Raw genomic sequence first — 20,521 nt, forward strand, 5'->3', positions numbered from 1 at the left:
TTTCTTGAAATGTCTGAGTCGGAATACCGCCTGGACTTATTCTCAAGTGATTTTATACTAAGCGATCGGCGATCGGCGTTTGGTTTTTCGATTTTTAACAAATAATGTTACATTAGTATTTTTGACAAACAAGTTATATTAGTATATTATCATAACGAGTTTTAAATAACAAACTTACATATTTAAATAACAAATTTATGTATAAAAATAACAATTCTATATGTGAAAAACAAACTTGTCTAAAGCTTTACTGTTTTAAACGCATAGAGTTCTATTTTAATAAATTTCGGAAAGTTCGATTTATCTTAAACTGACATAGAAGCCGTTTATTACTCGTTATAATTTGTTAAAAATCAAAAAATAAATAAAAAACAAATGAACCTGTTAAAAATCAAAAAAAGCAAAAATTGAACTTCTTCAATTGCGAAGCTGTAAAAAAGCTTTTCTCAAAAAATAAGATGGGAGCTTTTAAAAAATTAGACTTTTTCAAAGAGTCCCAAAAAATCTAGGCCTTATTTAAAAACGACGTTTAGACTTTTTGAAAGAATCCGACTTTTTAGAGTCAAAACAATAAAAAAAAATTCAACATTTTACAAAGATACGGAGTCGAAATTTGAAAAAAGCAGAACTTTTTCAAAATTTAAATTCATTAAAAATTCGTAGAGTCGTCTAAACTACAGTGGTTTCTATTTTTCTAACTCTGCATTAAAATAAAATACTGTTCCAAAAGAGGATGCCTACCGGTTTAAATTCAATTGGCTTCTTTCATACCAGAAGAATAAATTAAATACCCAGGTGTACAAGTAAGTCAAAAATAACTATTTTGAGAAAATCCTATTTGAAACAGGTTTTGATGTATTTATATTTGTTAAGAACGTTGAAAAAAGCAAAACGAGTCAAAAACGAGTGTAAAACTGTTTCGTTTTGACAAAATCTGACTTAACACTGAGGTGTTATTTCAAACCATTTGATTCTTAGTTACTATTTGATAATGCATTTGGATCTTTTTAAGCTACAGTATACTCACTTTTTACAGTTTCTGAATTAGAACTTGAAATGAGGTAACCAAATTATAATCCAGGTAAGCCAGGGGAAACTGAGTTGTTTGATCAATCATAGAGATTTTCAGTCCAGTGTACCATAATGATTACAGTATTTGCAAAATAAAGCCATACGCAAAACCATTGTTTTTTCAAATGTAAGTTTTTTTGACTTGGCTCTATTTGGTTTAGAAAGATCTTGTGCACATGAAAAAAACGACAGCGAACAGACATAAGAAAAAAGAAATTTCTAGATCTTTAAAAATAGAAGTGAAAGGATGTTAAAATTTAAACAAATAAACAACAAAACATCAAAAGAAACTCCAATAGTTTCCTTGGCTTAGGATTGTGGGTAATCATTATGAATAGTATTTTAAAGTCTTAAAAATATTTATATAGATCTTCTGTAAATTTATGTAGTTATCAATATTCCTTAACAAAAACAGATTAATAGGACGAATTTACGATGTTCCATATCATTTTTAAAATAACCTGCGTTACAGATAAATAATGGCTAAAATTTAATGAAATATTATTACAAAATATATTATTTAAACTCTAAATTTATAACCGAATTCACAATAAATACACTTAAATATTAAAAGAACAAATAAACGAGAAATAAACAAATGAAATCCTCTGAAATATAAAAACCACAAAAAGTTCAAAATCCTCTACTCAGGAAGTCTACAAAGCGCAAAAAGGATGCTCTATAAATTTACAAAATGTTTGATAAAAAAGGTGGAAAATTAGTGATTTAAAGCAACAATTTTATTGAGGAGCTTTTGACAATGTCGACTTCCATTTGAACTTACGTTACTTCGGATAGACGACATTCGAGAAATGGTCACACTACTCGAATTAGAATGGTCCATTAACTGAACGAGTTTACCGTGGATATCTAGAGCCAATAAAACCTGGAACGAAAAAGTTGATACAGAAATTATGTTTTTAGAAAACAAGTTTTAACAAGGTTTCTTGTTTACCTTTTTGCATTGCGGATTTCTAAAGTATAATCTAAGAGCCCAGAGAGCCATCTCTTGGACATTGGAGTCGTTATCATTAAACGCCAGATCTAATAAGCTAGAAATACATAAAAACATATCACCATCTATTTTATCACACTTAGAAAAAGATCTAAAAATATTTCTTTATAAATGATTGACTAATACAAAAATACTTCAGTTTTATTTTATCATAAATATTTTCCTAAATCACACATTTAAATATCAGAAAATAATCACCAGATAAGTAAAAGAACTTTGTAAATATGAGGATAATAAAATAACAAACCCTTCTGGAACTTTATGCTCCACTAAAATAGGAAAAAGAACAGGTGAATGTCGGACGAGATTACCAAGAGCACCTAAAAATGAGAACACTCGTTTACAACTTTTGATAGTGATTTACTATTACAATTTACCTTCTACTTAATCACTAAATAGCGCAAAATTATTTGCAATATCTCTAAATAATATAAGATTACTTGCAATATTCGACCGGACTTTTGCTATTTCATCCTTTAATAAATGACAGAAGACTGGAACGGCAAATGTCAATTGTCCATACAAACTGTCATTATGATAGGCTAAATTCCCGCACAAGAATGAGCAAGTCTAAAAACGACTACACTTATTTAAAGTTAAATTTAGTAAATAAAATCTTAAAAAATCAGAGAAAAATCGTATTCATAAATACCTTTCTGAGAGATGCATCTTGGTTTTGGAGGATCGATATTAACACTGGAATGCATTTGTTACTAAATATGTTACAAAAAATCTAACACTTGAATCAATTTTAAAAAAATTTGAGAAAAGTATTTTAACTTACAAATTAGTACAAGATTTAAAAGCTTGACATACTGTGCAATTGGTTCATACAAGTAACTAGAATGTCGCAACAAATTTCCAATCAAAGCGCATGCTCGCAAAACAACTCTTGATTCTTCATGGCTCAACAAATTAAACAAAGAAGAAAAATCTGAACCAAAAAAAAAACTTACAGCACTTTCTTATCTAGTAAAACCATTTATTTCTATTATATATATATATAAATTTACCACTTTTATTGGAAGCAAAAAGTTGCACTATTACTGCAACATTATCGGATGATTGCCTTGATATATGGCTTAGGGTTGCAAGAAGGTCACATAAAACTCCAATATCATTCTGGGCCACTAAAAGGTCTTGTAACATGCAGTTTGTTTCATCAGTAGTCAGCAACAATTGAAGCTGTGGAATAAACATTTCATCAGTTATAACTAAATGGGCAATTAAACCCAACAAAGTTCCAGTGCAGTTTGGATAGACTTTAGTTAGTAACAGCAAAGATTTGAGCAAAAAGCATCGATGTAGTAAACAATAAAGTCCATACATGACAGATAGATCAATGTCTAATGTAAAAACAATACAAAACAGGTTGATTAAGTTAGAGTGAAATTTCTCCATACTTATTTTCAATAGGATAGATTTGTTTGAGAACCTGTATGTTGGCCATCTATCTATATAGTATGGGTTAATGCATACAGCAAAAAAAAAAAATATTTTTTGTAAAGCATTCTCAGATATACTTAGAAGGCTGTTTGGCCTTTTGTATATTAATTTCTGTAACAAATCAACCAATAAAAATAAACTGTCAAAAGATAATAAATGCCACAGAAACACATCCAAATTTGGTTCATTTCTTTCATTCTCAACACTATTATTTCCAACAAAGTATTCTAGCAAGCAGATCAACTTTTGAAAGACTTTAATTTCGTTTGTATTTGCAATTTTATGCAGTATAAATACATAACCATCATATTTCCCATGGGAAAGTGGAAGCAAAATTTGTTGAGAGTCAATTTCATGGGTTAATATAAAGTCAACAAAGCTATTTTCAAATTGAAAATTAGTGCACATAGCCATCAAAATGAACCTGAATGCAAGTTCTGAGGAGTCAGCAGTTTTTTCAAATATTAAACCTGAAGAGCAATTTGCCACACTAAAAAAAAAAAAGAAACATATACTTTTTAATTAAGGGTATAAAATAAAAACTAATCATAAAGAAATATTCACTCACCCTTCAATGCCACTTTTACAGCCTAATACCTGTATACACAACTTAAACAAACTTATTCTCACGTTCCCAAGTTTGGATGAGACTATACAATTTAATATTTGTGGGCAAGATTCAAGGACAATTTCTGCTAGCACATTTGACTCAGTTAATAAACTTAATAAAGATGTCACTAGCTCAAAATATTTGTTTTGATTAAAATCTTTTATCAGATTATCAAGAAACCATCTAAAACTTTCATCGGTCATTCGTTCTAGCAGATGTTTATGAAATAAGATATCTATTTGCATGATCTGTAAAATGATTTTGTAGATAGATAGAACTAGTGCAGGAATTTTCATTAAAGGTTTTAATCTCACAAACATTTGATTTATTACATCTGGAGTAAGGTATTGCAACACTGAATGTACCATGGTTCTATCTCGCTTGTTTTCAATTAAGACACAATTTAACAAATTGGCTTCAATGGACAAAAACAACACTTTAATTTTGTGCTGCTTATCAAATGGGTAGGCTAAGCAATGGTCTGCTAAACAGAAGATTTTTGCAAGTATTTGTAACATTTCTGTATTGCAAATTAAAGCAAGCTGTACTAAAATTTCAAGCAAATCAAGATAGCAAGAAAGATGCCACGTCTCATTTATATCTTTGCGCTGTGAAAAGTAAGCAACAGCATCTATCAATACTGCACAAAGATCTGTAGAGTTAACAAAAGCAAATATCTGTTCTTTAAGAACTTTAGACTCCAAACAATTATGAATAATTCTCAATAGAAGACGAAGTCTTGAGCCACCCTCCATGATTCCAGATTTTACTCTCAAGAGTGATTTTGCAAGAGCATCCTTTAGAGCAGAGCTTACTTGCGGACTTAACCATACAGCTTCTATGTCACTAACATTGCAGGCAGATTTAAACTCGCTTGTTTGTTCAAGCAAGCTGTTCCACTCATCATCACTGTCAACATTCTAAAAAAAATAAACTTATAACATTTTAATGACAATTAAAATCATTTTAAAAAAGGAATCATTTCAATTCAAATGGAATCTACAAAGAAACAAACATCTTCTTTTTCTTCTGTCTTGTTTATCTTTTTAAAATTGTGATTTGCTAATAATCTATCATTCTCAGCTTCCCGCCTAAAATCAGCACTTATTCGCCACTCATTATTGTTTGAAGATGCAACAACTAAAAATAAGTAATTAATAACCTAAATAGTTTTTTTTTAATAAATTTTTTTTTTTTTTTTTTTTTTTTGAAACAAAAAATAATTAATAAACTAAATACTTCTAATAGTTTCAAAAAATTAAAAAAAAACAATCTAAAACAAAACAACTGTCACTTAAATCTTCTGTTGCTGATATGATTTCACAAAAGAGAGCAAGCCAGAATTATTAAAGTTCAATATACTAGAGGCTATCCCTTGGTATTATTTTTTATCTGACCTTATAATTTTTTTGTAAAAGCTTTTTGATGCAGATTAAACAGGACTATTGGCAGACCAACTTATAATTTGCTTTTGTCTTGGAACTGAGATTTAACACTTTTTCTTTGTAACAAGAAGACCTGGTTCTTATAAAAAGACAATTGGTGACACAAGATGGTGTTTACCAATTGCCTTTCTGCAAGACTGATCTGTGTAATTTATGCATGCCCATGCCAATTGACCTGCTTCCTTACTTAGTAAGTTCCAAGATGCAATCAGCATTATATTTTTCAGCAAGTGTTTTACACAGTTTTTTTCTTGGTACTAAATGTTACTCTTCATCATTTGAAACCCAAGTTAGTAGAATTGCAGAAAGTTAACCATCCACATTTCTTCCTATCCTTCAATCATATTTCTTTACTGCTACCTTCCACTAAAGTTGATGTTTTTAAAGTGATAGACCAGTTGTGGACTTGGTTAGACATCATTAGAATACTTTCATTTTTGCATGTATCATCAAAATAATAATTAAATTTTGCCTCAGATTTCTCACCACAGAAATTTATTTTGTGATTAACCCTTAATTTTATAGCAACTAAATACCTCACAATTACTCAACATGAAAAAAAAAAATTTTTTTCTTAAATAATTGATCAATGAAATTTAATTGAGAAATCAATGAATTATCAACTACTTTTTAAGTGGAAAAAAAATACATAAAAAATATACAAAAACTATTTTTATATGCATGTACAGTAGCATGCAAAAGTTTATAAACAGCTGAATTTTTCAAGTTTTTTTATCATAACTTTTTGACTTTTCAGTGAAAATAAATGAAATTTTCAACAATCCTAAAATGTGATTACATACTATAAACTACTCAAAAAATGATAGCTTGTGACGGAAAGGAGAAATTCAAATTTTATTGAAAACATAATCATGCAAAAGTTTATAAACAAACGAAAAAAATTCAAAAAAAAATTACTATTTCTAAATCCTCCGCAGTATTTCATCACAGCACATTAGTATTTTTTTGGATAGCCTCTAGACTTTAACATTGTTTAACAACAACAAGCTACTGAGTCAACTAAGTTGATCAGAACATCTATGGTGATATTTGCCCAACAATCCCAAAGCACCAGGAACAAATAATTTTTATTGGTCGGTTTTTCGACTTTCAATTGAAGATTGAAATATTCCCAAAGATGTTCTGTTGGATTTAAATCTGGGTTTAAATCAATGCGATGAAGTGGACCATTGGAATCACGACTGAAAGATCCCAAACCATTATCTGCCTCACCAGGTTTAACTATTGGCATTTGATACTTAGGAGCAACTCTTTCATCTTTCAGACGTCTCATGTACTTGATAAAATTGCTACCAAACATACAAAACTTTGATTCGTCACTGAATAAGACTTTTCACCATTCTTTTGAAGTTCAGTTCATATGATTTTTTGCAAATTTTATTTGGGCTGAGCGTTTATTTAATAATGTTAATGATTTCTTGGCAGGATGATGACCAAACAAATTATGCTGATGCAGGCAACATTTTGTAATATCTACGCTGTACTTAACAACATATTTATTGCTCATCTTGTCTTAATTTTCTTACCAAAGATCTGTCTTGATGTTCTGTAGTTATCTTTTGGTTTCTATATCTCTTAACTTGCATGCTAATTTTGTTGATTTAGCCACCAGCTCAGAAATTTGCTTATAAGGAACATTCTTCTCTACAGCACGTATTATTAAATTTTTCTTTTCTCTTGACGATTACTTTGATTTTCTCATTATTTTTTAAATTCAAGTTAAATATTATATCCAATAAATTAATTTTAACATACACACATTTTTCTTAATGAAATTTTAATTTTCTTAATGGGGTATGTATTTGTTTATAAACTTTTGAACGATTATGTTTTCAATAAAATTTGAATTTTTTCCTTCCATTAAAAGTTATAATTTTTTTCAATAAATCATACTATATAGTCACATTATAGGATTAGTTATTAAAAATTTCATTCATTTTTAGCCAAAAGTCAAAAGCTTATGGCAAAAAACTTAAGAAACTTAGCTGTTTACAATAATTTGCATTCTACTGTATGTATATATATGACTTCCTCAAATCATTACTTTTACCTTGTGATGTGCTATTGGCTTTTTTTAGAATTCTGCTTTGCAACCTGTCTCCTGGAGTTTCAATAGATGGTTCTTCTTTTGACTTTTCTGAAGATGGTTTTTTTTTTTGCTGATGCTTATGAAGACGATCCACCCAGGTTGGCCCACCACCCTTTTGTTCTACCTAAAAGATTTCTGCTTCATCAATACATTATAATCATATCTTTTTCCTTTACCTTTTTATCATTATTATAATTATGATCTTTATAAATACCACCAATCATTACAATCATTGAAAAGTGTAAATAACCTTTTTAGCTCTTGCAATTTCTACAGCAGTCTTGTTGTCAAACACTGCTGTTTCAGTTTTCATAGAGTCAGCTAAAATTATAAAATTTTAAAATTTTTCAAAATATGTAACTTAGTTAATCTATACTCTTGAAGATGTCAAGAAAATCAAAGCAGATGATACCATTAATAAAGTCTTTGATGAATGGATGAGTTAACAACTTAGGCCAAGACAACCTTTGCCTTGGATCTTTTGTAAGAAGACCTTGCAAAAAATTCTAAATAAATTATTTTTAATAAATATCACACTTAAATCAACAAGAACAGAAACCCCTCAAAAATCATTATTTGATTGAAATTTCATTCACCAAATTTCTAGATTGTTTAAATTAACATTCAAAAATTAAATTATCAATTTATATATTTTACAGTAAACTAGTCATAGAACAAAACTAAATGAATAAAACAAGTATTCATTAACATTTTAATGAAAATTTAAAATGAGGAAACAATCCTAATTGTAAGTAGTAGCATTGGTAAAGAAAAAGTTAAGAAATAATTGTAAGAAGAGCTTTCAAAGTCATAGCACTATTGCAAGAACCTAAAAATCTAACATCATACACTGTAACACTATATAGCATGCTTATTTCATTGAATCTTGACAGGGGAAAAGGAAATTTGTGGCAAACGAATTTTTAAGCAATACCTTAAAGTCAGCACCTATATCCTCTGGCCATTTGATAGGATCTTTCCTTATGAGACTAACAAGCTGAAAGATACTGTTTGTATAAAATGGTGGGTTTCCCACATATAGCTCATATAATATGCATCCTAATGACCTAAATAAGAAAAACCTTTTTAAAGAAAAATTGGGAAAAAAAACATGCAATATATGCCATGTATGCAATAAATAAAATGGCAGCAATATTAAAAAACCACATGTCACAAGGTTAGTATCAATCATTTCAAAACAATTTTGGCTTCCATAAACTGGTATTTTAGGCATTTATTGATATACACAGCACACAAAAAGTAGTTTGAGACCATAGAGCAAAGAATAAATTCTCTTATGTAAAAGTGTAAATTTTTTATTATCTGCATGGTCAATATATATCATGCACCCGCACAACTTTGAAATAAATATTTGACTTTTAATTACTTTAATAAAGATATTTGTTTTTAAATTGTGCACATTTTTTTAATTTGTTTATTTGTAATTGTTATTTTTTTTTAACAAAAATTAAAATTTATTTTTTATTGTCTTTTGCAGATACAACACCTATTGAGAAATCACAGCTCTCTAAACATCAAGAAAGTGACTTACTAAAAATATGTCTGATAGTGCATTTTGTTATTAGCACCCTTATCAAGAATATTTCAATTTTATGAGATTTTAAATGTGACAGAAATAATAGTAGTAACTACTTGAATTTAGATTTTTAATACATTTTTGATAAAATTTTTTAAATTTCCCTTGCAGTGTCATAATTTTTTTTCATATTATAGTTCAATATCAAATCTAGTCAATAGATCAATTAAAAGGTTAACAAAATGGTTGTTAATAAATATTCCAACCAAATTATAAACTCATGAAACTTTATTTAATATTGTGCTATAAAAGATGACTCCCTTTTAACTGCATAATCTTATTTTATAAACAACGTCAAAGTTACCATAAATCAGATGTATGATCATATGGCTTTTCCTCAACCAATTCTGGAGACATGTACAATGGAGTCCCCTATAAAAACAACCAAACCTACAACTTTCTTTGCACCTAAAAAAAAGTTTAATAAAAGAAAACAATTGTTTTATAAAATTACCTTAATAGATGTCAGAACAAGTGTTTGAAAACTCATTGCTCGAGCAAAACTATACAAAAAGAGAAGGTTTAGATGTTTACTACTGAATTGTCATCTCCATTATCATGTGCTCAACTTTCAATATGGCACATAACAGTATTTATTTTTTGATATAATTAACACTTAAAAAAAAAAGGGAAAAGGAAGTAAGATTTATGAATAGAGCAATTTATACCCAAAATCGCAGAGCTTTACATCACCACTTTTTGTTAGTAATATATTCTGTGGCTTCATATCACGATGTAAAATACGGTTAGAATGAAGATAGTAAAGAGCTTCACAAAGCTGAGCAGCAATAACTTGAATCTAAAAACAAAAAATGGAATGTTGTAAATGATGATAAAATGTGAAAATAAAAAAACTATAACAACTTTTTTTTTTTTTCCTTATTTCTTTAAGAAGTATTTCAAAATACAACCTTAACAAACTAATGAGAATGATAAAAAACAGGTATGTATAACAGGTATGTATGTGACATTAAAACATTAAATATTAAGTATTATAATAAGATTGAATCTTTCTAAATTTAAGGTTTAATCTTTAAGATAAAATTTAATATGTTAAAATGTAGTTAAACTTAAAATAAATTCTTTTAGTGCTTGGCAAGTAATACAACACCAAAGTATTTTAAAACATGGCCATCAACTTATGCATTAAAACTTTTAATGCAAAGAAACTTTAATAAAAGTTGAACTTAAGAACTCAAAACTAAAAACATGTCTCTTACCTGTTCTTCTGATACTTTGTTGTCATCTTCAAGTACCTGAAACAACTCTCCTTCAGCATATTCTATAACCACACATACCTTTTAAGAGAGGGTTATTAAAATATAAAATTAACAAAAAATTGTTTTGATTTTTGTTAACTTCTTTTACTAATGTCTTTGTAGATTTTTATCAAGTTTTATCTTTAAATGTTTTATAAAAAAACTTGTTAAATACAAGATCCTTAATTTATTTGATATAATAAAAGTATTTTTAATCAAAACTTTATAATGGAAATTAAAAAACAGTCATAAGTTAACCTCCTTTTCTGTTTCAAAAGAATCTAGCATCGCTACAATATGCTTGTGTTTGAGATGTTGCATTATTTCAATCTCCCTTTGCAAATTGCGTAATTCTTTTTGTGAACGATTATTTTTTGGAATAAATTTCATGGCAACAACCTGCAAAAATACAAAATTCTCTATATGTAAGATACTTTAATAGCAACATTGAACACAAAGTTACTTGATTCTAAACTCACAATAATATTGATATTATTGTTGTTCAAAAGTTGTTTAAATTTGACCACACTAACTCTTTCCTGTTCCTAAAACTGAAAAAACACATGAAAGGACAGGCATTTTGCCACACTTGAGGGAACCAAAACCATCTAGCTGAAAGAGCTGAAAGCTATACCAAAAAGCTCATATCAGAGGTGCTTAAATCTGAGGGGGATTACTTTAAAGGGGACAAAATAGATATGGATGAATAAATATTTTTTGAAAATAGACACCTTTTTTTTAACATGCCTCATGTATACATTTACTCAACAAAGGAAAATCTTAGACATGTTAATTCAAAGAATTTTTAGCTTTTACAAATACTATTTTGATATAGTCTGAGCACCATTTAAAAAAATGTTAAACATTTGTCTTCAATAATAACAACTAAACTCTTTAAATATAGTTTTTCAGTAGATCTTCAGATGGAGTAGTAAATTTATGTGCAAGTACTATGTATAATTAGAATACTTATATATACAGTGGCGGCCGGTGACATTAAACTTTGGTGGGGCCAGCAAATATTAACCAAAAAATATCGCAAATTTTTGAACTTAGCGATGTTTTTAAGGTTCTTTTCTTCAAGGGCCAGTTCAATGAGGCCCTGCGGTGCGTTTTTTCGTCCCATCTGAAAGCACTACAAATTCTGCGCGCGCATCAAAAATAATATTACTACAAACAAAATAAATAGGGCCAGTAAAAATCGGCCCAGCCGTTATTGGCAATGAATTAAAATAACGCTACAATACTTTGAATAAATTGCAAATAAACATATTACTTATAAAGTAATATAGTTGAAAATTAGAACTAACTTAGAACTATTTATTTTTATAAAACCTGTCTGCAAATAGTTTAGGCTAATAGTTGCATGTTTAGATATATATTAATACATAATTACATTACCAAATACTTTATCTTAAATAAATATAAGTGGGGCCGGGCCCCTATGGCCCCTATTGACGAGCCGCCACTGTATATATGTATATATATATATATATGTATATATATATATATATATATATATATATATATATATATATATATATATATATATATATATATATATAGTACTCTAAGTACTACACTCAAGTACTATATGTATATAAGTACTCTAATATACTAAACACAACAAATATTTGTCAAACTATGTCAATACAAATTAAAAAGTATTGTTAAATTACTAAAACAAATAAAAACTTTGAGATAAATTTTACCTGTCCTGTATACTTTCTGCGCCCTTTATACACTTTCCCAAATGAGCCCTCTCCAATGAGCTCCAAAACATGGTAATCATTCAAAGATGGCATATTGCAACATTATATCTTCATAATTAAATATTTTGTACTAAAAAAACTTTATTGTAATTTAAAGTCATTAACTAATCTAATGATGTGAAGCATGGATGTGTGTCAGTCATCAAAACTCTTCAAAAATTAACGTTGCTAGGCATATCCAAGCTTGTCAACATCAAATAAAAAAATAAAGCTGCAATCGCAAATGATATGTGCTACTTGTATGAAGTAATTTAAAGAAGTCTTTTAGAAAGAACCAAATTCCTAATAGTTGTTAAATAATTTTTAAATAACTTAAAACTTACTTAGAGGGTATTCAACTTATTCATATCTACAACAGACCTGTGCAGCTTAGCTTTCATATAAAATATATGGAGGAAAAAGTAAGGTTCATGCTGCAATCTTAAAAAAAAGAAGAAAAAAAACCTTGAGCAATAACATTAAACCCTACTTTACAGTCTTTCAGCTTTGAAGAGTCTGTTATCCCCAACTGTTATCAAAAATCAATAAAAAATACAGACGTTTTTCATGCCAGGATTCCAAATAATCAAACTTATACTGTTTTCTTTATTTTATTTTGAAAAATAGCTGTAAAATTTTACTTATATTCTCTATCCAATGTTGAATACAAAAAATATTTAAGCTGTTTGTCTTATTAGAAATAAAAGGTTTGGACATCAGACAATTGTCTGAGCTGTAAAAATTATTGAATAATTTGTTTTTCTTTTCAATGAAAAATTTTTATATAAACAAAGTTGAAATGATTTCTTGGTTTACTCCTACTTTATTTTACCAAAATTTTTCATTGGTAAAATCATGAGACCAATGTTTTTCATTGGTCATCATGAGACCAATGGACATTAGCATTTCATTTCATATATCATAAGACCTATATTGATAAACAATTTTTTTAAACATGGCTCTTCAAAGCAAAATAAAACTTGAAATAAAAAAAAACCAATTAACAAAAATATTTTACCATTTTGTTTTAAGCTATTTTCAGATTACATGTAGCCATATTTTGCATAGGTCTGTTGAAATTTATAGTATAAAGATACAAATCATAAAGCTATAACACAATGCTTTAGATTTTAGTGTTTGTAAAATAAAAATTCTATAACTTGCTCACATATGTTAACAATGTAAGAAATCTTGTAATTTTTTAGTTGAGTAAAAAGAGTTTATCAAGCCAGCTTCATGTAACCAGCTTCATGTAAAAATTAGCTCCATGAATTTTTACAAAAATTGTTGTTTACCATTTTCTTAACAATCTCAAATGTTTTTAAATTGCAAAAGTTACATAAAAAATTAACTAAAATTTACAATATTGTAGGAACAATTTTGTAGAAAACTAAATAACAGCTAAATTAGTTTTAAAAACTAGGGTCTTAGGTATCTTAATGACACTATTAGCAATTATATAGTTTAATGTAATTAGTACTCTTCATCATAATATAATTATTAAATTGAACTTTAACCAATCTTTAGAAAAGTCCTAAAATTACCAAACTTGAATTGTGTTAAAAAACAAAACAAAACAAAACATTCTTTATCACCCAACATTCATGCTACATCCAAATCTTCGGCAGGATATCACACATTACATTATTGAAATATAAATGAGCTTCGCTAGCCATTTGAATTGGTCATTTAGGAAATTGATCTCCATAAGAATATTTTTCAAGTGCCTCAGCATGATTTACTCTTTTCCAGACTTCTTTACTTTGGCTTTGTTTCAGCATCACTTACTTGTCGAATAAAAATGGCATCTTCAGGATGTCTAAAACAATAAAATTATGACTTTTTTATGGAATATCAATCAATTTCTACTACATATCAAAGTTTAGGATTGTGGTGTGAGTTTTTATAGTTTAGAATTATAAACAAGTGTCCCGTGAAAAATGTGCCCCATTAAAACCATATGGCACTAGGAAAATTTACAGCCAAAAAAGTTTCAAACTAAACAAACAGAAAACAAACAAAACCAAAGATTCTAGAAAACATGTAACAACAAAAAAATATAAATAACATACTCTTTTTCTCCTTCCTCATTAAGATATGAAACAGCAATAGCAAGAACTGACCCGTCATTTGAAAAGCTCAATGATGATATGCTACTTTGATAGCGATGGAACTATAAAATTGTTTTTACAGAAACTTGAAACAGGTATGAAATCATTTTAAAAAACTAAAGAAGGGAGGGAGAGTAGGAGTAGAGAAAAATCACATATTTAAGGAGATTTTTTGTACTGACATAAAAAGAATTTCAATTCATTTTCGTATGTTTTATAATTTATCAGATATAAGTTAAAGATTTTCTATTTTGGGTGAAGAAATAAATTCAAATTTCCTAAAAAAAAATTGCCAATACTATAAAACTGATTAATATCAAATAATAAACTATACAAGAAAATATTTTCATATCATGACAAAATGTTAGTATATATTATTATCAGAGATATGACAATTAGCAAGAGTTATGAAACTTCAATCATTATAACTCATTTCTCAAATTTTTGTGCAAACAGATGCTTATAAGTTAATAAAACTGAACATTAAAATTCAGCTTACAAATCAAAATTATTAACAAGTTGTAAAAAAAATTTATTAATAAAATAAGTAATTCCTTCCTCCCTTCTCCTCTCTCCCTCCTTCCTCTTTTTCTCATACTTTTTAACTTTAAATTGACTGAATTTTAATTGAAGTGTTTGTTTTATAAGAAAAACTAGTAATATTATATTTGCCACATTTAAATTTAGAAAAATTTTGTATTACCTGACATAAACGTTTTTTATGAAAGCCATCCCAGACATTAACAAAACCATCAGATCCACCTGTAGCAAATGTGTTATAACTGAAATAAATTTTCAATAATAAGCTATAAAATTATATTTAAAAAAAATTACATTAAGTTAAAGGTCTATAATTTTATCAATATTATCATTATTATCATAAGTATTATTTTAATTAGAATTATGATTAATGTTTTTAAAAAATTGGCTACACTTACAAAAAAACTCACCCATTATGAAAAGCAATAGTGTTAACAGGATAAACATACTCTGTTCCATCAGTTTTGATACGATGACATTTAAAAGCATACTTTTTTTTCTGTACCTCGGGACTTGGATCAAAGTACTCTACAGCTACTCTTCCTTCAATCGAACTTAAAACATACCCTAATAGTAGAGAGACTATAAATTACATTCTAATATTTTAGAAAATTATCAATAATTTTGCAGTTAGAAAAAGTTAAAATTCACTTTTTAATTTAGTTTATGAAAGAGTTACTTTAAGATTTGAAATTACACTGCTAAAGTTCTATTGTTACTCTTTTTGCTTGTCTTTTGTTGGTTTTTTTTTTGTTTTTTGTTTATTATGTTTATGAATATTAAGACATATTTAAGCTAAACAGATACTAAAGAAAACAACTGAGACCTTGCTTGTTAGGGAAACATCTGATGCACCTAGTTTGAAACTTAAGACTAGACTCTCTTTTTTGCTGCACAACACCCTTAAAAAACAGAACTTACACATCAAAGAAAGAAATAGCAATAAAATTGACTATTAAAAGAATGCTTTGAAGAGAGAGAGATGCTTTAACAAACAAAATCTTACTGTGTTTCGAAGATCCCAGACCATAACTCTTCTTTCAGCCTAAATATAAGTATATAAAGAAAACGCATGTACTACAAGTTACTTGTAGTATATAGATTTTACAATGGCATTTAAAATAAAAGATCTTCACACTGAGAAATTTTAACTAATGAACTTTTCTAACTAAAGAACTTTAAGACCTTATTTAATAATTGAGTTTAAAGAACAAATTTTTAACTTTTTAAAAAACTTTTTATTTTTCTGATAAAGGTTTTTATTTCCAAAGTGGACTAATAAAACTTACATTTCCTGGAAATCCCAATTATTTCAAACAAAAGGTATAGGCTAAATATGAGTCTGCTGTAAGAACTTGAAAACAGCAGTAGGAAAATTTAACCTATATTTTAATATCCCATGATGTTTAAGCATTAGATGATTCATACTCATAATGTTCTGACCACCATGGTTTCTTTATTTATCTAGGTGAGCACACTGGGTAATTTAAATAAAGAATTACAAATGATATGAGCTAAAAGGGTACAAGGGTGCTTACTGTTCCCACTACAAGCCTCTCTTCAGATAATGCCATTGTGTATACCTAAAAATAAATCACATAGTAAAATTTAAGCAAGATGGTGTACATTTTGTTGAATATGAAAATTAAACCAAAACAAAGATAAACTATTAATTATATATCTAAACAACTAAGAGATATATATTGTAATATATAAATAAATTATAATAGTAACAATATATAATTAACAACAATATTACTCTTTCATCTTGATCATGTGTATCAATGCATTTATTTTGGCGGGGATCCCAAAGTTTTACAGTAGAATCCCAACTTCCAGTAATAAGAATACCTAATTGAAATGAAAACTTCATCATTAACATGATAAATTAGCTAAGCTATACAGATACACTTATTCAAAAATAGGATACCTAATTCAGGACAATACTCAACACATTTGATTGGAGCATTATGAAAGCCAAGGACAGATTCTGAGGAAGTATTGAAATCATAACTAAAACACAAATTGTAATGAATAATCAGTAACTACAAAATTAAAAAAGCATTTCTGAACATATCAAACATTTACCAACCCAGAAAGCTTCCCTTCTAAGCCACCTACATAGCCATGTGTTGGATCAGCAAAGCTACAATCTAAAAGGGCATTAAGACTTTCATAGCATGACCGTTGTGTATTTGTTCCAACATCATAAAGACGTGATGTCTAGAAACAGAAAAAACAAATAACTACAAAAATACATAAAAAGTAAAATTTACGTTTAACATTAGTTAATAACTTTACCTATTATTAAAAATAAAATTGTTGTTGAAATAAGTTATGTTTGCATGTTTATATATGTATATACATAAATTTATATATATATATATATATATATATATATATATATATATATATATATATATATATATATATATATATATATATATATGAGAGATAGAGAAGGAGAAAAACAGAGAGAGACAAGAAGACATAGAGACAAACAATAAACAAACAGATATTCATATCAAAACAATCAATATACTAATAAAATAGTTTTAATTTTAAATAGTGGTCTAGCTTACATGATCCCAGGATGTCACAAATAAAAAATTAGATGATGTAGGACCAAACTTTGCTGCAGATATTGTATCTTTTGGTGGGTCTTTCAGCAGAGTTTCATTTACAGATGGTTCGGACGACATTTTTAAAGCATTTAAGTTTAACCGAACCTATATGTAGACAAAGTAACTTATCAGAAAAAGCTCGTTTCTAATTTTACGGCTCCACGGCAAGTTACTGGCACAAAAATGATTTCAACAATTACCACAATATAACTGCTAAGAATTAACTGCATTGAAACCATAAAACATCGTTTGCGTGCTTCAGGATTGTTCAGAAGGCGCCCTGAGTAGACATCCTTAGTTTCTTATAAGGCTTGCATTGTTTAAATTGAGTTTGTTAAACGCCATTTTTACTGGACATCATAAGATAAGACCAATATTTTCTGGAGTGACGAGCCAAAGTTTATGTTGATTATTTCTTAATAAAGTGCGTTTTACACCATTTATTCTATCAGATAAAAAAAATTGGCTTAATACTATTATATTCATTTATACATTTCAAAATCGTAATACCACAGTTCCTCCTTAGTAAAGTAAAGGCGAATGGTGCGTCATATTGCAAAAAGTTGTCAAGTACCACGTAACTTTATACTTTTCATGCTTAAAGTAGATGCAGCGTCATCTTCTATGAAAAATTTATTTTAGTTTGTTAATCATTTCAAGCGTTATAGATTAAACCAAAAATACACAAATAACTTACAAAATTAAAAAAAACTGGTAACAAAACTCGGACCCCATCACCAATAAAATTATATATACGCTACTAGCGATATCTATTGAACCTATTCCTTTCTTTCTTTAGGCGCAATTGAAGTTGCTAGAGTTATTAATATCAAGATTGTGCTAAAAAAAATAATAAAGAGCTTTTTTAAACAATTTTTGTCAAATAAATACTCTTTATGGCCCTATGGTGTGCTGTCACGATCTGTATATTAAAAAAAATTGAGTTTTTTGGGATTTTGATATTTCTACTACATGAATAAATTTTTACAAAGAAATTACACAACAATTTTGGTATATATTGTACGTTTTTTTTAAAAAAAAAAAACCGTAAAAATCTCTATTTTTGTGATAAAATCAACTTAGTATAGTGTTGTGATTTACTTCCATTCTATTTTTTTCTATTTATTCCAATAAGTTTTATCGTAAAACTTCTTGCCATAAGATATAGACTCAAAGGCAATACCAAGCCTAATAAATTTGTTCGTCAGAGGCAAGAAAAAAACTCGTAGTTTATTAGTAATGAAACGCAGAAGAAAATTAAACGCGGACGTTAAAGTTCTACTTATCCTTCCTGTATTAAAGAATTTATCATGGTTTTTGAATTGCAGATAAAACCTTTTTAGATTTTAAACAAAAGTTTAAACGCAAATTATTTAAAGTATGATCAATATAATTTTGTGTTTAAAGACGAAGTAATATGCAGCAATTAATAGTTACCAAACTCTTTATTTTCCTTTAAAACGCGATTCATTATCTTTTTATATTTTTATCAACTTTATTAAAAAATATTCGAAATAATGGATTAGAAGAATGTCAAGCGCTTAAAAACAATTTTCAACCATAATCATGCAGTTTCGACTGGCATAAACATTGAAAGAAAAGTCTGGCTTTTGACTCTACAAAAAGAAGACTCCACTACGAAAAGATAGCCAGCGGAAAGGAATTCTTATTTGCTACGATAGCGTTTTAAAAGCCTTAAGGAAACTTATGCGTCATTTTGTTAGAAAAAAAACTTGCAATGGGACCTTCTATGATGTTGAATTCCTATTAGTGTAAAATATCGGCTGAATGCTAAGTTTTAAACCAAGTTGCTCGTCATTTTCCGAAAAAGGAATTTCAATGTTCTATTTCGCTCCTAGTGGTCATGCAACTAAGCACTAGATAATCGGTATTGTGTAAGTCGATACCAAGAGTGACGGTCTCGTATGCTGTATCGCTTTTATACTAATATAGATACCATCAGTATTGATTCGATACCACACGATAACGATAGAAAAAAAGATCGTATGGTATTGAATGGTCGCATAGTTTCGTTTGATATCGATAAGGAAAAAAACGAAAATCTGAGTTTGTAACTTTATTATGAACAAAATACAAGCAAGATAACTCTTTGGAGGTCAAGTTAATTTTTTTCAACCATCTAGAAGATTTTAGCGACCTTTCTTTGTTTTTTCCTGTTGTATTTTTTTTTTGGTATTTAAAGAGTTTTTTCTATTATTGTTGGCTCTGACAATCTGTTTCATGTTCCATATCGCTTTCACTTTCACTTTCGCTTTCTGTGTCCATGCGCCATTTTTTGAAATGATTCTCAAATTTTGCTTTTTAAAAGCAAATTTTTTAACTTCAATTACTGTAGAAATTGTTTCTACGGTCAGATGACAAGGCTAGAAGTAAAAAATGCTCTTTCAGATGAAGTATCAGTCGGTGAATTCACCTACCTGGATCTTACAACACCGGAAAGATTAGGCAGTTTAAGTTGCATGATGCTTTCACCATGCCAAAGTGTCAGTAGTGCTTTCATGTTTGGGCCTTCTTACTTTTTGGCTTGAGGCAGATAATGACGAATTCTCAAAGCATTCTTTGGTTGTGGAGTGGTTGTCAATTAGTTTTTGAATGTTTTTATCATCAACATTAAGGAGATGTCTAGTTAAATAATAGCTTATTGCAAATGCAAGGAGTTTACGCCCCTCTTGGAATCTAATATTTAGATAATAAGTTCTTTAAGAACTTCTCTACTAATTTGATGCTTCTTTAAGGGAGATAATTGTTTTTTTTTTTCTTGAGTTTGGTCACTTTCCACAATAACATTTGTCAATTTTGTCAATTCGAATCTCTGTGTCTGACGATAAAAAAAGCTAATAACTTTTAAAACGATTTTAGCTCTGGAACAGTTGCTTTAAAAAGTTGGAACTGTTCATTCTGTACCATGTTGGTAGATGAGA

General features: G+C 28.4%; 2 protein-coding genes across 8 annotated transcripts; both read right to left on the reverse strand.

Moving 5' to 3' along the window:
- Positions 1-1,500: 1,500 nt before the first annotated feature.
- Positions 1,501-13,865, reverse strand: LOC145181328 (serine/threonine-protein kinase 36-like). 7 transcript variants are annotated; one of them, XR_016446837.1, is made up of 19 exons: positions 12,266-13,865; positions 10,812-10,952; positions 10,515-10,592; positions 9,963-10,093; positions 9,749-9,797; positions 9,599-9,666; positions 8,632-8,764; positions 8,110-8,203; positions 7,948-8,018; positions 7,659-7,821; positions 5,158-5,282; positions 4,101-5,062; positions 3,100-4,022; positions 2,903-2,992; positions 2,739-2,799; positions 2,527-2,656; positions 2,334-2,406; positions 2,027-2,123; positions 1,501-1,957 (listed from the first exon to the last, which is right to left on the reverse strand). XR_016446837.1 is itself a non-coding variant. In XM_090071381.1 (19 exons), exons 1-19 carry the CDS (start codon positions 12,356-12,358, stop codon positions 1,790-1,792), a joined length of 3,678 nt encoding a protein of 1,225 aa, XP_089927507.1. In that variant the 5' UTR covers positions 12,359-13,865; the 3' UTR covers positions 1,501-1,789. The 7 variants fall into 7 exon arrangements, 2 of the variants coding, with proteins under 2 accessions (XP_089927507.1, XP_089927508.1); XR_016446834.1 differs by having other exon boundaries at positions 2,531-2,656; positions 2,903-3,020; XR_016446835.1 differs by having other exon boundaries at positions 2,527-2,666; positions 2,903-3,020.
- Positions 13,845-17,703, reverse strand: LOC145181669 (mitotic checkpoint protein BUB3-like). The gene is made up of 11 exons (XM_090071383.1): positions 17,538-17,703; positions 17,048-17,178; positions 16,886-16,968; positions 16,715-16,806; positions 16,494-16,538; positions 15,962-16,000; positions 15,782-15,857; positions 15,366-15,522; positions 15,119-15,197; positions 14,377-14,477; positions 13,845-14,123 (listed from the first exon to the last, which is right to left on the reverse strand). Exons 1-11 carry the CDS (start codon positions 17,655-17,657, stop codon positions 14,063-14,065), a joined length of 984 nt encoding a protein of 327 aa, XP_089927509.1. The 5' UTR covers positions 17,658-17,703; the 3' UTR covers positions 13,845-14,062.
- Positions 17,704-20,521: the final 2,818 nt, after the last annotated feature.

Source organism: Hydra viridissima, unplaced genomic scaffold (assembly GCF_058129835.1).
Source record: "Hydra viridissima isolate aposymbiotic clone 2 unplaced genomic scaffold, HvirCarnegie_v1 scaffold_14, whole genome shotgun sequence".
Taxonomy (NCBI): Eukaryota; Metazoa; Cnidaria; class Hydrozoa; order Anthoathecata; family Hydridae; genus Hydra; species Hydra viridissima.

What these genes read in the sequence shown, in the direction of transcription:
- LOC145181328 (XM_090071381.1), bottom strand. Translation starts at nt 12,358, where the DNA reads ATGCCATCTTTGAATGATTACCATGTTTTGGAGCTCATTGGAGAGGGC. An exon ending in GTAAAGCTCTGCGATTTTGG is followed by an intron (nt 9,798 to 9,962) that starts GTATAAATTGCT and finishes CTTTTTGTATAG; the next exon opens with TTTTGCTCGAGCAATGAGTT. An exon ending in AGCCAATAGCACATCACAAG is followed by an intron (nt 5,283 to 7,658) that starts GTAAAAGTAATG and finishes ACTTATTTTTAG; the next exon opens with TTGTTGCATCTTCAAACAAT.
- LOC145181669 (XM_090071383.1), bottom strand. Translation starts at nt 17,657, where the DNA reads ATGTCGTCCGAACCATCTGTAAATGAAACTCTGCTGAAAGACCCACCA. An exon ending in AGAGGCTTGTAGTGGGAACA is followed by an intron (nt 16,001 to 16,493) that starts GTAAGCACCCTT and finishes ACTTATATTTAG; the next exon opens with GCTGAAAGAAGAGTTATGGT. An exon ending in ATAAAAAACGTTTATGTCAG is followed by an intron (nt 14,478 to 15,118) that starts GTAATACAAAAT and finishes ACAATTTTATAG; the next exon opens with TTCCATCGCTATCAAAGTAG.